The 16005-nt window shown below is 54.4% G+C and overlaps 1 protein-coding gene across 5 annotated transcripts in view; it reads left to right on the forward strand.

The window, feature by feature from the left end:
* The window catches only part of LOXHD1 (lipoxygenase homology PLAT domains 1), a 186738-nt gene that overhangs the window by 27105 nt on the left and 143628 nt on the right, over positions 1 to 16005 (forward strand). For all 5 annotated transcript variants that reach the window (XM_051851250.2, XM_070050246.1, XM_051851254.2 and 2 more), the window contains one exon: positions 14969 to 15067. In XM_051851250.2, the coding sequence (XP_051707210.2) occupies positions 14969 to 15067 (99 nt within the window). The remainder of the gene's footprint in view (positions 1 to 14968; positions 15068 to 16005) is intronic.

The following is a 16005-nucleotide window of genomic DNA, read 5'->3' on the forward strand; positions in this document are numbered from 1 at the left end:
ATCCTCTATGCCACAGTGCCGGCCCTTTGATTGATTTTGAGTTAAATTTTGCATATGGCGTGAGGTAGGGGTCTAATTTTTTTCTTTTTTTTAATTAATTTTTTTTGACAGGCAGAGTGGACAGTGAGAGAGAGAGAGAGAGACAGAGAGAAAGGTCTTCCTTTTGCCGTTGGTTCACCCTCCAATGGCCGCCGCGGCTGGCGCGCTGCGGCCGGCGCACCGCACTGATCCGATGGCAGGAGCCAGGTGCTTCTCCTGGTCTCCCATGGGGTACAGGGCCCAAGCACTTGGGCCACCCTCTACTGTACTCCCTGGCCACAGCAGAGAGCTGGCCTGGAAGTAGGGCAACCGGGACAGAATCCGGCGCCCTGACCGGGACTAGAACCTGGTGTGCCAGCGCTGCAAGGCAGAGGATTAGCCTAGTGAGCCGTGGCGCCGGCCTGGGGTCTAATTTTTCTTTTGCTGGTGGATATCCAGTTTCTCAGTGTCATTTTTTGAAAATTCTGTTCCTTCCCCATTGAATAATCTCAGCACCCTTGAGAAAAGTCATTTGACCTTGCATGTGAGAGTTTATTACTGGGCTCTTTGTTCTACTCCATTGACCTACATGTTTGTCTTTCTGCCAGTGCCACACTGGTTTGATTACCATAACTTTATAGTAAGTTTTGAAAATAGGAATTGTGAGACTTTCAACTTTGTTCTTCTTTTTCAAGGTTGCTTTGGCTCCCAGTTCACTTGGTGCATCAAAAATATTCAATAGCTGTTTTTGACAGCGACAGTGCTCTGTGTCGCCTTTTCAGTCAAAGGTTCCTGCTCATCTGGAAGAAAAGAGGAAAAAATCCCAGTGCAGCTCAAGCCCTGAGGACTGCCAGGCTGCAGGAGAAACCTCTGAATTCTCCTGACTCATCCCTACTTGAATCAGCAGGAGTGGGTGTGCCAATCTTGGCTGACTCCCCCCAAGTCTTAATGAAATGGTTCAGACAGACATCACCCATGACTCAGCATTTCAAACATACTTAGAGGCTACACAGGAGTTAGCAGCTGCCTCAAGGCTCATCTCCTTCTTAAAGTGGGTGTCAGGGGTCCTGGTACCTTCTGGGGTCCGTGGCAGGTTGGCATCCATGTCTGTGTTTATCCTTCCTGGGAACACAGTTTTGGCTATCAAATTGCTCCAGAAGCATAGTGAATTTTCCCCTGCCATCTGCCTCTTGGCAGCCCTTCCATTTCTGTGGATGCCTGACTCTCTTCCTGGAGTAGGTCTTCCTTTCTGCCTGGTATCTCACCCTCTTGACAGAACGGGACCCAGAGGGGCAGAGGAGCTATACTGACTCCTGGCCAGAAGTTAAGCATAGTCTCCCATGCCTTGAGGCAAAGCCTCACCCTTAGCAGCTATTGTTGGCAGTGCCCAGGCTGCTCTTAGATGGGCTTGGATAAGGATGTGGTCTCTTTGCTTGAGATGCTCACGGTCCAGTGGAGACCACAGATTTCTATAATGCAGGATACCCACAAGAAGACAAGGGCATCAGGGATAATAGTGCCAAGGCCTCAAATCATGGCGCCCTGGGTTCAGAACCCACGCTGTGTGCCTCTGTAGCCTTGTGTCTTCATGTACATGCATTCTACAGTTGGCATCTTATTGAAAACTCCTAGGAGCAGGGACGACTCCTGCCCCCACTTTGCACGTGTGATGAAGGTCAAGGCAAACATCAGAGCACCTCCCACCCTCCTCTCTCCCTTGGTCCAGGGTTGCCAGCTCCCACTCCTCAACCCATTTGCTCTTGTTCTGTCAGAGCCTGTGTGTGGTGATGGTACCTCTGAGAGCTGTTTTCTCCAGCACTAATAAACCCTGAGGAGGTTTCAAGAGACCCATTGGAAGTGGTAGCTGAGGCCCAAGGGCAGAACTGTGCACCCTCTCCCCACCTGCTCCCAGGTTGACAGCAGTTTTTGGGATGCAGGCTTCCTCCCATCAAGCCCAGTAGGGGCCCAGGTAGAGCTGTTCTCTTTGGAGGCCCTGGGTCTGCCCTATCAGCTGCCTGGCTGGGTTCTCCTTGTTCTACAGCCTTCTATCTCACGGAGGTGACAAAGAAAACTGTGAATCTTCTACTGAAATATAAGCCAAGGTCAGAGCCAACGTCAGGTCCAGCACTTACCCCACACCTGTCCTCTCTCACCCTCCTCTTCAGTTTTCTGCAAGCCACCCAAACCCCACTGGGTGCAAAGCCCCTCCCTTGAGAGCATCACCTGCCCCCTCCCTTGGGCCTCCCCTCGCCTCCAGACTCTGGGGTTACAGTGCACACCATGCACTGCGGTACCGAGATTCTGTGACCAGGGTGTGTGTGTGCAGTCGCATGGGTGTGGAGGGGACCTTTTCCACCTATTTCCTGGAGTCAGGCATGCTCCGGCAGAACCACGGCTTAGATGAGCTACCATGGCTGATGGGCTGGGTTGTAGCCTTTAGGAAAAGGCTGGAAGCTCAGAAACTCTGAATCTCATGGACTTCTGTTGCCCTGTTGGGTCTACTCCACTTGTCTTATCTGGTCTCCACCAAGCTCAGGTTGCTGGGATGGTAGCACTGGACTTCCAAACTCCCCGCTTGGTAGTTGCTCTTCCCGCTCACCTGCTGCTTTGACCTCTGGGCCTTAGGAGCTTGGTAAGACATTGGTCTTACATTGGTAAGACACAGGTGAGTGTGCAGAGCAGGGCTTGTGTGCAGGCACACCCACTTATGAAGACCAACAGCAGGGGTGGGTGGAAAGATCCCTCCTGGGAGCGGAGACCTGGGTTCCAGTCTCCCCTCTTGGCGGCTGTGTGACTTAGGGTGAGTCGCTCGTCTCTGCATCTCTTTCCTCATCTCACAAGAAGTTCAGACTGGATGGTCTCTAAGGTCCCTGTGGCAGTGGCTTCCTCTGCCGCTCCCCAAGCTAAGCGCCTCCTTGGGTCTCTTCCTGTCTCCCAGGGGCCTCCTACCCATTGACTGTACTTGCTCCACTTTGATGTTGTCCCTTTTGGCATGACGGTCTCAGGTGCGATTGATGGGCACACTGCAGGTACACAAGCTGAGGGCACAGGGCTACCCAGACATTCAGGGCACATCCCTGAGACTGGGGACTGGGTATCAGGCAGTGTGGAGGCTGGGGTGGGGGTGGGGCACCTAAGTGGGACAATTCCCGATAAGATGATGAAAACTTTCTGGGTAGATTTGGGATGACCCAGCATTGGGTCTTAAAGGAGTGTGTTTTGGGGGACCATACCTGGTCTGGAAGCATGAGCAGGACCTGTGCCAGGTAGGCCCTGCCTGGGCTTCTCTGCCAGCATGATGTCATTTCCTGCCTTCCAGCCAAGTAATTGCCGGCACCCACAGACCCTCCCACCTTGAAAATCATTGACATAATCACGTGGCTGAAATGAGTACGAGCTCTGGGGAAACTCTGCCAACCTGGCCATGAGACAAGTCTCTGAAGCCAAGAGCTGCGTCCCAGCTGGCCTGGGGGCTGTTTACACCCCAGCACTGTCAGAGGCCCCGGCAAGACGGCTCATAAGTACTTCACATTCAGACCTTGTCCCCAGCATTCAGAGAGCCGAGCCTTGAGGTGGGGCCAGCCCTCACTCTGGCTCCCAGCCGGGATCCACTCCCCGGACATCGTTAAGGACATTATTACTCTCCTTTGGAGGGTTAATAATGAATGTAGCTGCAGCCAGTTTTGTCTTGCGCTTCAAAGAGCCTGAGGGGTTGGTTGCTGGAGGGAAGACAGCCCAGGAGCAGAAACAGTGGCCTGGATGGGTGAGCCGGGAGGGGCAGACCATGTTCTCATCTGGACCCTCGGTCTGGAGCAAATACATTGGCATTGTTGTTTTTGTTGTTGCTCAAATAGCCAGCGAGACAGGCAGTGTTGGGGTTGAAATCCACCCAGAACCTGGGGAGGGCGAGGGTGGGGTTACTCTGCTCAGCACGGCCTCTGTCTCCACTCCTCTCCCAGGGTGTAATTTCGTGACTGCCCACGCCATGCTCCACAGTGATGGCCACATAGCTCCAGACCGTGGAGGGCGTGGTGCCCAGGGCACACTGGAGGAGGGGCAGGATAGGGAAGGGAGTGGGGTTTGTGTGTGAGCGGCACATTGTGCTGACCCGCAGTGGAGGGTGGACCTGCCAGCAAACTGTGCAGCACAAAGCAAATGCCAATGAAAGTGGCCCACGTGATTGGTGCAGTTTGGAGAGTCTGCCAAAGGAGCCAGCAGCCCCCCACATTCTATTGGATGCTACCAGCGAGTAAATAAATCACTCATTAAAAAGTACAGCTGTCGGCATAGAAAGCACACGGGCCTGTGCATCGTGAGCTCAGGTCCTGGCTTTGCCAGCCGAGAGCAACGAGACCTGGGGCAGATCTCAGGTCCTCTTCATCCTGGGTTTCTTCCTCTGTGGCACAGCTGGACTGGGAGGCCTCGAGGGTCCTTTCGGATCACTGAGCGGGGAGAGTCTGGGCTGGCCCTCATCCGCTGGGGAAAAGGAGACTGGTATTGGTGCCTCCCTTACGCTGAGGGCACCCCCTCCATCCTCCTGTTCGTCCCATTTTTTTTTAAATTTTTTTGACAGGCAGAGTGGACAGTGAGAGAGAGAGAGAGACAGAGAGAAAGGTCTTCCTTTTTGCCGTTGGTTCACCCTCCAATGGCCGCCGTGGCCGGCGCACCGCGCTGATCCGAAGGCAGGAGCCAGGTGCTTCTCCTGGTCTCCCATGGGGTGCAGGGCCCAAGCACTTGGGCCATCCTCCACTGCCTTCCCGGGCCACAGCAGAGAGCTGGCCTGGAAGAGGGGCAACCGGAACAGAATCCGGCGCCCCGACCGGGACTAGAACCCGGTGTGCCGGTGCCGCTAGGTGGAGGATTAGCCTATTGAGCCGCAGCGCCGGCTTGTTCGTCCCATTTTTTGCACCGTGCCCTCCCCACCACATCCTCTGTGGGGTCACCAGCTCTGCCACTCTGCCAGCCACGCCAGCATAAGCAGATGCCATAAGCTCCGGGCCTCTATTTCCTCATCCATACAATGGGAATACCCTTCCCACCTCCTAAGGTAAACTGGGGCAGTGAGCAGGAAGGACTTAGTGCAGCAGCAGGGATCACGAAGGGACTCAGTGAACGATGGGGAATCAGGGGCTGGTTCCTGTGGGTCAGCTCCTGAGGTTTTTCCTGCCTTCTCCCCCCCACCCCCCCAGACTTGTTCTGATTCTGAGATTCTTGCATCTTGGAGACAGTTGGAGATGGTGGGCAGATGCACTACACAGTCCTGCCCAGGCTCATGTCAGCAACTGGGGATAGGCCCCTGACCTTGGCTGCACATGAAGTCTTCGGGGAGCCCCTGGCTTCCCAGCCTCCTTTCCCCGGCTGCGCGTTAGCCAGGGCTCTTGAAGCTCTCCAGGCTGCGGGTGCTGCTTGGGAGTGGTCCTTGCTCTGGTTGCTGTGGGGGCAGTGCCAGGCCTGTGGATAGATGGGAGCAGGGTCGAGGGCCTCAGGGTGGGGAGGGCTGGGCCAGCCCCGCAGTGTTCTCCTCCTCTGAACTTCACGGCAGCTTCCCGCCCACGTTCCGCTCCCACGCGCCCGCCGTGCACGCAGTCGTCTCCGGAAAGAGTGGGAAGCAGGGAACCGCTCCCAAGGATGCCCCAGCGAAGCACATCAGAGACTTTCAGACCAAAAGGGACTTTAGTTCTTCTCTTCCAGTCCAGAGAGGAGAAAAGGGGAGCCCCGGAAATGAAGCCCCCTGTTCTTGGTCACGCAGTGTGACCATGGGGCAGGGGCAGAGCCAGGGCTCTGGCCTGGTGACGCTGGCTTGTGCGCCCCTGAGGTGTTTCCTGCTGTTAAGCCCACACCGCCGCCTGCCGTCAGTGATTTGGCGGCTGTTCGGGATGGGGGGAGGGGCTTCTAGGCACCAGAGCCCAAGTGCAGGGTGAATACTTCAGGCTTTTCTGGAAGCTTAGAGGCTGGAGTGGGGACAGTCAGGGCAGTGCGTAATCACAGTGCAACCACATGGGAAGTTCTAAGTGGGGGGTGGCCAGCGGGAGTGCAGAGGAAGGGGAGACTAGGAGGGCTTCATAGAGGAGGTAGTGCTCAAATGGAGACTTTTTGGGTGAGAAGGAAATTTCTAGGCTTTCGAAGAGAATGAGGGCCCTCGGGAAATGTTGGGCTCTGATGGCACAGGGTCCCGTTCACACAGCTGGGAACCAGCCCGGCAGCTGACACCTCCTGGCACCCCCACCAGTCACATTCTTCTTCCAACCAGCAGCCAGGCCCTTTAGAGAAGGCACAGAGCCTTCACTCCTAACGTGGTTATTTTGATATTTGAATAGGAGTGTAAAATAACCTTTAGGCTTTAGGTTTTTTTTTTTTTTTTTTTTGGGTGTTGTAGACATAGCACTTTCCCAGTCCCTTGCTTTCTGTGAAAATCTGAACTTGTCAGTCAGTCGCTGCCTTGACCCTGATCCAGCTGAGTGCCCTGTGTGGCACCAGTGCGTTCCCGCTGGAGCCTTCTCCCGAGTTCCAGGTGCGACCACGGGCAGCCCAGTGAGACTCAGAGGGTTTCTGCTTGCTGGCCTGGGGCTGGTGTCTTCTGGGGGCCCTGGTGTCTGTTCCCTCTCTTCCTCCACACAGTCCTCCGCCCTCCCCTGAGCCTTAGAGCCACTCTGACCAGCTCAGGAGTGGTTGGTGCCAGGGCCAGCTTTAGGGTCTAATGGATTGGCAAGGTTCTCAGCGGTGTCGCCACAGCCACAGAGATGTGATCTGATCTAAGTGCTGGCTTTCGGCAACTTTGATCTTCAGTTCTCAGTCACAGGAAGAAAGCATGGCCACTGTTAAAAAGCAAAAAAAAAGGTACAAATAGGCACAAGAAGAATAAAACCTCTGTTGTCCTATCACCCAAAGATAACAGGCAGTTTTTATTTGGCATGCATCCAGTGTCAGCCATAATTTTCAACAAACTTTATCTCCCCATCTATTATTATGTTTCATATCTGTACATTCATTTAATTTTCAAAACAATTCCCATTTTACAGGTGAGAGAAACTGAGGCACAGCCTGGGAAAGTGGTGTCTGTATGTATGTATGTGCAGAGCCAGGAGCGAATGTGAGGCTTTGTGAGTCGCTGTGAGCATTGCCTTAGAGAACTCTGTTAACGTTTTGGCGAATGTTCTTCCTGGGGTGTGCGTGTGTGCGCGCACACGGGTATATGAATATATTGAACACCATACTGATTAAGATGGTATGATACTGAATTATACTCAACTTAGTAATTATGCTTTCTCATGGAGCGTATCTTAGAGCATCAGCTGATCTTCCAGCAGGGAGTTTAATTGGTCGCATAGTGTTCCATGAGTAGGAGAACGTCACACTTCCCCAGGCAGTCCCCTGTTTTGGATACGTTTAGGCTGTCCTCAATATTTTGTTGTTATGAATAAATCTTTAAAAAGTATTCCACAAAAATATTCAGTTGTTATGAACAATGCTCTGAAAGCCACCCTTCTAGGGAATCAATGCGCATAGTTGCTTCCTTAGTATAAACTCCTTGCTGTGCGCGGAGTCTGCTGCTGGCATGAAGACGTCCACCACCTGCCTGCCCTCCGGGAGGCCCGCGTGAGCTCAGGCGCCTCCCATGCCACACGAGGAGGGCTGGTTTGCCGGTGTTATGGGAAAATCAACTTTTCATTTTAAAAGACTTATTTATTCGTTTGAAAGGTAGATCGACAGATCTTTTCTCTGCCGATTCGCTCCCCAAATGGCCTCAGTGACTGGGGCTGGTTCAGGCCAAAGGCAGGAGCCTGGAGCTCCATCTTGGTCGCCCACATGGGTGCAGGGATCCGAGCACTTGGGCCACCTGTTGCTGCTTTCCCAGGCACATTTGCAGGGAGTTGGATTGGAAGTGGAACAGCCAGGACTCCTGCACTTCCAACATGGGAAACCATGTCACAAGCAGTGTTTAACCTGCTGCTCGACAGTGCTGGCCCTGGGGAGACAAACAGTGGAGTGCTGGAAAGAGAAGAAATGGAGCCAAGGCTACTGGGGCATGTGGTGGCCGGGACGGGTCTCGTGTAGAGCAGCAGTGGGAGAAAGGCCAGGGGCGTGGGAAGAGCTCTGCAGGGCGTGGCCGTGAGCTGGTGAGAGCAGAGAGGAAGAAGAGCTCCGAGGAGTGGAAGGCTGTGAGCTCTGTTCTGGCTTCCACACCTGCTGGCGTCAGGCTCACATGCACAGCTCCCCCGGCAAGCGCAATAGCTGTGTGTTTATTTGAGGGTGCTGAAGGGGGTGGAGTGTCTTTTCTTATTGCTGCTCATGAGCAACTATTAATGACTCAGTGATTTCAACGTCGTTGCATAACCAAGCCTGGCTGAGGTCAATTCTTCAGCCTGTCTTTGAGCACATTAAGTGCCAAAGAATAGACTCGGGAGCCCTCAGCTGTGGCCTGGGGGGCTGGGAGGTGGGGCACTTCTGAGAGAGCCTGGGAGGTGGGCTAAAGCTGGCAGGGTGGGTGCAGTCACAGGTAAGAGAGAGCCTTCCTATTCAGATCCTGTGAGTTCAGATCTAGGCCTGAGTCTTTCTTTGCTCTCTGTTTTTACGCAGCCATTATTTGAAGGGAGAGGGAGGATGACAGCGAGTGAGTGAGCAAGTGAGGGCAAGCTGGTGCACACCCCCAAATGTTCACACTGGCCAGGAGCCAAGAGATGCAGTCTGGATCTTTGATCTGGCAGGAACGAAACCCACAATGGCAGGAGCCATCGCTGCCACCTTGTACTAGCAAGAAGCTGGAGTCAGGAGCTGGAGCCAGGACAGGAACCCAGAGGCTCCGATGTTGATGTAGATACAGATGTGGGCCTGCTCCCACAGGCCTCACTCTTTCTAACTGGGTGAACTTGGTCGAGTTTCTTAACCTTCTGCTTCCTTTGCCTTGTCAGTACAATGGTGCCAGTAGCAGCCAAAGGGTCCGTTATTGTGAGGGTTAAATGAGGTGATGGTTGTGATCAGCACGTAGTAGGTCCACAGGAAGCTGATCGCTTTGACAAGTGCATGTGTCCACAAGGGCAGGAAGCCCCAGGATTGGAGGCCAGGGGAAGCCCAGGAGAGCCCGAGCAAGGAGGTGACTGGAGGGTGGTGGGACACACTGGAGGGGAGAGTGGGACAGCGAGGAGGGGTGACAACAAGAGACTGGGTGAGAGATGAGGGGCCTCTGGGCTGATGGAAGAAGAGGAAACCCTTTGGGGAGGGCGAAGGGAGGGAGAGCTCCAGCCCTGGGTCTTGGGGAGAACTGGTCGGTCAGTGGCCATGACCCAGCTCCTGGCACGTGGCACTACCCACCTGCCCATCCTGGGGTTCTGTGCCCCCCCCCCCCCCCCGTCTGCACACCTGCACAGGCTGGGTAGTGAGGGGTCTTGGCTGGCAGGGAGAGAACATTCTCTCGGGCCTCCCCCTCCCAGGGCACCCCCGGTTAGTCTCGCTCCCTCTCCATTTTCCTCTCCGCCTACACAGCGCCTGTGACTTCTCACTTCCAGCATCTTGGCTCTCGGCAAGCGGAAGTGAGGGGCGGCAGGGTGTGAGCCACTGCGGATTTACTTGAAACCAGGCCCAGTCGTTTTCCCACCCACTGGCACCCTTCACCTGCCCAGGTGCCTATGGCCGCCTTCCCTTTCAACGGGATCGCAGCGGGGCGAAAGGCAGAGGAAAGAAACTGCCGCTCGCTAAAAAAGCCTCCTGGAAGCTCGCATCTGTTGGGTGTGGGGCGGCCCCTTCCGGGGTGCAGTTAGGGGGCGTAGACTTGACTTCTGTCATCGGGAACACGGTGAGCAGCTCAGCCAGGCTGAGCTGTGCGCGGGGCACCAGGACCCGGGGGCCCGGCCCCCTCGTGGCTCTGCCTCCCCCACGGCCCAAGGCAGCTCCCTGGAGACGTGTTCTGTCGCTGCTGTGTGCTGCCTGTTCCAGACACAGCGCAGGGGAGGCTGCGGGGGCGGCTGGCGCACCAGGCCAGGCAGGCAGCTCGGGCCTGCCAGTGCCTGCCTCTTCTGCAAGCCCACGCAGGCAGCTTCCGGCTGGCCTGCAGGGGACAGATTTCCTGTTAAGAAAGGAGAGCAGCCTTGTGCCTCTGCTGTGGGGCCTGCCGAGGAAAAGCGGGCCAAGGCTTGGCATGTGTTCTTCTGTGCAGGGCGAGGTGGGCACAGACGACCCGCTGCTGTGGCCTGGAGACAGGCCACCTGTCCTTATAGGCTGCGGCTCATGTCACCGGCACAGGATTCCAGCTCTGTTCCTTTTGGCTTTGGAAGGGATCAGTTTAACCCCTGGTCTACATTTCTTACTCTATAATTGTTCAGATCAATGTTCAAATTAGTTTGACCTTTCTGAACTCGCACTGACCTTTAGAGGAAAGAGGCTACTGCCTGAAAGGTAGGGTTGCTGGGCTCAGATGTGCCGGTTGGGCACTGCGCAAGCACAACTGTGTAAGGAGACACTTTTCACATTAGAGAGGCCGTAGATTTGTGTATTTATTATGTCGCTTCTCCAACAGATGGCAGTGAAGTGTCTGGAGGAAGGGATCCTTTTATTCTAACTTTATTCTGTACACGAAGGTCCTGTACAGGCTAATGGTAGCTACAGGGCCGGAGAGAAAGCCGTTCTAGGGAGAACTTTATAACAGATAAGATGCCAAGTGGTTGAACCATAGGCCGGCTCTGGAGCTGGTATTGGCAATCCCTGTAAGCCACCAGTAAGCCCCAGGTCTTCCAGGCTTGTTCAGAAGAGGAGTGAAGTCTTTGCTGGTCCTCCTCGAACTTGACCTTCATCTCTGTCCATGTTCGCTCCTTGCTCACTCTCAGCCAGGCTATGAGCTAAAGGCACAGAGCCCCAGGTGGCAGAGCTGCCGCCATCCTGTTTCCGCCTTTGGGAAGCCCTGGTGCAGGCCTCCTTCCCTGTCAGACTCCCAGGCTCAGGCTGGTCACCCAGCGGTGAGGGGACAAGGACAGCTGGCCCTTCCTGTCCACACTGGGCACAGGACAGCTTAGCTCGTAGCTCGGGTGTGCTGGTGTGAGCCTGCGGCCAGCAGCCCCCCAGCTTCCAGGTCACAGAGAGCCGAGCTGCCTGCAGTCCTTGCCCAGACACAGAACAGAGCCGGAGAGCACAGACCTGGGCCGGGGGTGGGGTGGGGCGGGCTGGACCCTGCCTGCCACCTGCTTTTGTGTTGAGCCTGAGCTAAGAGTGGTTTTTACATCTTTTAAATGGAAGATAAGAAGTCAAGAGGGTAATAGCCATTGACATATAAAAGTTGTATCAAATTCAGGGCCCATAAATAAAGCTTTATTGGAACACAGCCCCCTCCTGCAGTGTGTGACCCTGGTGCTGTGCTGTGACAGCAGAGACCAAGTGACCTGCAGGACCTCACGTAGTTTCTGGCTGGCATCTTACAGAAAACCTCTGCTGATCCCGGCTTCAGGCAGGGGGAGCCCATGGGAATCCTGGGGAGAGCCCTAGTGTTGAAGACAAGGGACCTGGCCTTGAGCCGCTCTTGCCTTGAGCAGCGGCTTGGGAAGCCTGCCCTCCGCGCCTCGTTTCCTTGTCTATGAGAATGTCAGTACCACCTCTGCTGTCGGTGTCACACGCCAGTGTGGGCCTGCAGGCCTCCAAGGCTGCACGTGTTTGTGGTTTGTGATCTGCAAGTGCCTACATGGTTGTTTTGCATCGTTTGTCTTAAAGATGTCATTTTCATAGCTGACAGGTGGCCCTTGTCCTAGCCTGGGACCCCTCTTTCCATCCTTGCTCCTCATCTCTCTCCCTGTGTCCCTGGGATTTTCAGGGCTTTCTCCTTTCCCTCTGTTGCCAGGGTGGCAGCCCTGTTTCATCAATGGGCATCCGGCCCTTCTACTACTCACCAGACCTAAGCGGTGCCTTCAACATAGGAAGCTCCTACCAAACTCCAGTTGCAAGTTTGTGCTCAGTGAAATTCACAGGAAATTGGAGGGCTGCCCTGTGGGCATGTGGGAGGCAGGCTTAGTGCAAGGTGCTGACACTTTGCCTGCAGTGAAGGTACAAAGCCCTGCTTGATCCATCTGTGCTCTTGCACCAACACATGCACCAATCACAAGTCAGGGCTGGCCCCAGGCCCTGGGCCTTGTTGCAGAAAACAGCAAGTGAGACAGCTTGGGGAATGTGGAAAAAGGAGGGAGGAAAGCGACATGGGAAACCTCTGTGTCCACGGACAGGGCCTTTGCGGACTGGTTTTGTCAGGTGTCCCTGTCCACCTGCTGCAGCTCTCGTCCCCTCCCCAGCGTGCTGCATGGTCACTTAAGTCACAGGGATCCTGCTTTGCACCCAGCCAAACACGTGGTTACCAAGGGCCCCATCGTGCCGAACAAAGTCCACAGAAGTCAGGGGAGTGGTTTCCCTTGCATGCCGTCCACTTCCTGAACCCTGGGGTTGCATCCCTTGTCTGCCCCTGTGGGAATGGCCTGGAAGCTGCTCCCCACTCCAGCTCCGGTCTCGGGAGCCCTCGCCCTTAGCCTGGATCCCTAGTTGTCTCATTTTGCTTGCCGCACTGCCTCTCTGCACTCTCCCAGGATGCGATGCTGGGTGCCCTGGCAGCCCTACTTGGGCTCTTGTTTCCCAGGAGTCATTTGTGCTGGCTCAGGGCCCCTCCCCTCCCTTCCAAGATGCTGCTTTTGTCTCTGGGCATCACAGCTCAGGCTGAGGGTGTCTTTTTGGGTCAAATGCCACAGAATCGCAGATTTACGAAAGATCTGAACGCCCCCATTCTCTCACCTATGACATTTTCTCTACGATGTCCCTGATAGCTCTCCACCTGTGTGCATGGGGTGAGGTAGCTGCCCAGGTGTCTCTAGGATGGAAAATATGGCCCCGAAGGGCATCCCATTCCTTGGTTGGGTAGCCCTGGTTGAGTGTGTTTGTGTGTGTGTTGAAATCTCCCTCTGTAATTCAGCCCACCACTTCTAATTCTGTCCTTGAGAATGATTCAGAATGTTGGCTATTTCTTCCACAAATGCTTCCAGACGTCCTCATCCTTTCCCTGCTCTGCTGTGTCCAAGTCCCCCGGAGTCCTGTGGCCCCCGTCTGAGTCACTGATGCTCAGCAGTGGCCTTCAGAGCCTCCCTGGCCCTAGCCCTAGCCCCGCCCTGCCCTAGTGGCCTCGCCAGCCAAGGGGCCCTGGGCCTTTCACCAGCATGTGTGGAGTGAGCTCTGTGCTGGGGCAGGGGCAGTTTGTGAACCAACATGCATGTCTTCAGAGGGCCTGCCAGCCAGGGAGGGAAGAACCAGGCTCCCTGCTTGGAGAGATGACAAGAGCAAAGAATGAGCTGCCATGGCCAAGGCCTCCCTGGCCCTTACAAACCACGTGACTCAGGAGATCTAGGAAGAACCTGGAGACGGGCCTGGTTCCTCACTTAACTGAGTGTGGCCCAAGTTTCAAGCCACTACCCTGGGCTTCCCTGGGTCTGGCCTCTTCAGAAGCTTCTGGTTCCAGCCATGGTCTCAAGGGTCTGACGCTGGAGCAGGTGGTGATCTGAGAGGGGCGTTCCAGCTGGAGTCTTCGTCAGGGATGGCATTGGAGGGTTTGGGTCTTCCTAGGTGAGCCTTGAGGAAAGAGGAGATATTGTTGTCTCTCGTCCGATGTTCTCACCTGGTCAGAGACCAACTGCCAGGGCTGTGTGTGGAGTGGAAAGGGAAAAGAGAAGACAGAGTTGTCTCAATCCTTCGAATTGTTGGTATCCAAAGGAAAGCTGTAGGAGTCTTCTCCCCACAACCACACACACAAGCCCTGGCCTCTGCACCCACACAAAGGGCAGGCAGTTGGGGAGACATGAGTGAAGTCTCATCATGTTGTCAAGGCCATGGCTAAGGCTGAAGTGTTTGGGGATTACAGAAATTTGATTTCTGTACAACAGATGGAACAAAGATACAGGAAAGAGTTATAGGTCTTTAAAAGAAGTAGAAGTTACACCTGGGGGCCGGCATTGTGGCTCAGTGAGTTAAGCTGCTGCCTGTAGTGCTGGCATCCCATATGGGTGCTGGTTGGAGTCCCGGCTGCTCCACTTCTGATCCAGCTCCATGCTAATATGCCTGGGAAAGCAGTGGAAGATGGCCAAGTGCTTGGCTCCTGAATCCATCTGGGAGACCTGGAAGAAGCTCCTGGTTCTTGGCATTGGCCTGGTCCAGCCCTGGCCATTGCGACCATTTGGGGAGTGAGCTAGTGGATGGACGATCTCTTTGTCTCTGTCTCTCTCTCTAACTCTGCCTTTAAAATAAATAAATCCTTGGGCGCCAGATTCTAGTCCCGATTGCTTCTCTTCCAGTCCAGCTCTCTGCTGTGGCCTGGGAGGGCAGTGGAGGATGGCCCAGGTGTTTGGGCCCCTGCACCTGCATGGGAGACCAGGAGGAAGTACCCGGCTCCTGGCTTCAGATTGGCGCAGCACCAGCCATGGCGGCCGTTTGGGGAATGACCCAATGGAAGGAAGACCTTTCTCTCTGTCTCTCTCTCACTGTCCATAACTCTACCTCTCAAATAAATAAATAATAAATAAATAAATCTTAAAAAGAAGTAACCCCTAAGCATGCCTTTGCTGGCCACTATTGGTGTCTCTTGTCTTTCCTTGGTTGTGGCCTGGACAGTTTACCTGTAAGTTTGGTTTTCTTCTGCAGAATTCAGTTTCCCCAGTGAACTTCTGCACTGTGATGCAGTGTTAAGAATGGCACAGAGGAGGCAGAGGAGCTGCAGGGCGCCCAGCGAGAGGCGTGCAGTGGTTCAGGGGAGACAGGCTGTGGGCTGCTCCAGGGCCGCTTAGCAAAGACGGTTTGGAGTGACTTGTTTCTCGCTGTTATTGACAGCAATGACAGCCCACGTGTTGCTGGGGAGAAGGCGAGTCGTGTGGTAGCTACTTTGGGGTGGGGCCTCTGTTTTCTCTTTAGCATCCTTATGAGCTAAGGCCTTCTGTGTCCTTTCTAGGTAACAAATATGAAGTCAAGGTGTACACTGGCGATGTCATAGGTGCGGGGACAGATGCTGATGTCTACATCAATATCTTTGGAGAGTATGGAGACACAGGTAAAGGGTTTGGATCCTTTTCTCGCAAGCCGTGGTTCCTCACAATCCTGGCAGAGGAAGGCAGCTGGAGGCCTCCCGGGCTGCCCTGCTGTGCACCTCTCTTCCTGTGATGTGGTTGGCCAAGGCCTGTTCTGAACAGCAAGCTGTGCATCTTGTGTCTAGAATCTCTGGGTGTGATGCGTTTTTAGAACAAAGTATGCCTGATTTTGGAGTTGATTAAACTTTTCCTGCACCCTAGAATATGGGCAAACCCAAAGTCTCCATCCCTGGGGCGTTCACTCTCACCCACACTGTTTATTTCTCTAAGTTCCATGCCTGTCTTGAGTTATAGTTTGGGGTGTTATTGATGTGACCTAATTCAGTGCGGTGGTTTGGGGTCTACTGGAACGGGGCCCGGGTGTAGAATTACGCTTGGCATGCTGTTCCCAGTGGGAGCTGAGGGCAGAGACACAGCTGGCGTCAGTGTTGTGAGGAAGTCCAGAGCAGCAGAACTGAGATGGGCCACTCTCTGCGTCTGCATCTGCCGGCGTAGTGGAAAAACACAGGAGCAGCAAAGCTGCAGAGCTGTGTGGATTTTGGACATAATATATTAAAGAATTCTCAAGGCATTGTTGATCTCGTAAGGGAATAGAGAGGGGGAGGGAAGGAGAGAGAGAGAGAAAGAGAGCGAGAGCGAGAGAGAGATCTCCAGATGCCAGAAATGAAGAGGAAACTCAAAACCCAAATCTTGACCACAAATTGATGCTGTAGCTCTTGGGAGGAGGGTGCTTTCATGCTGAATGATCTAGACTAGAGAGAGAATTTTCACGCCCAGTTGGGGTCAGAAAAGGAGACTTGGGTCCTTTGTGGGGCAGGAGAGTTCAGTTAGGGCTGCCCATAGAGCCAGGCGCTCTGAACGTGCATAGGAACATCCTCAGTGACAAAAACAGACCAGGAAA

This window comes from Oryctolagus cuniculus, chromosome 10 (assembly GCF_964237555.1).
Source record: "Oryctolagus cuniculus chromosome 10, mOryCun1.1, whole genome shotgun sequence".
Classification (NCBI taxonomy): Eukaryota; Metazoa; Chordata; class Mammalia; order Lagomorpha; family Leporidae; genus Oryctolagus; species Oryctolagus cuniculus.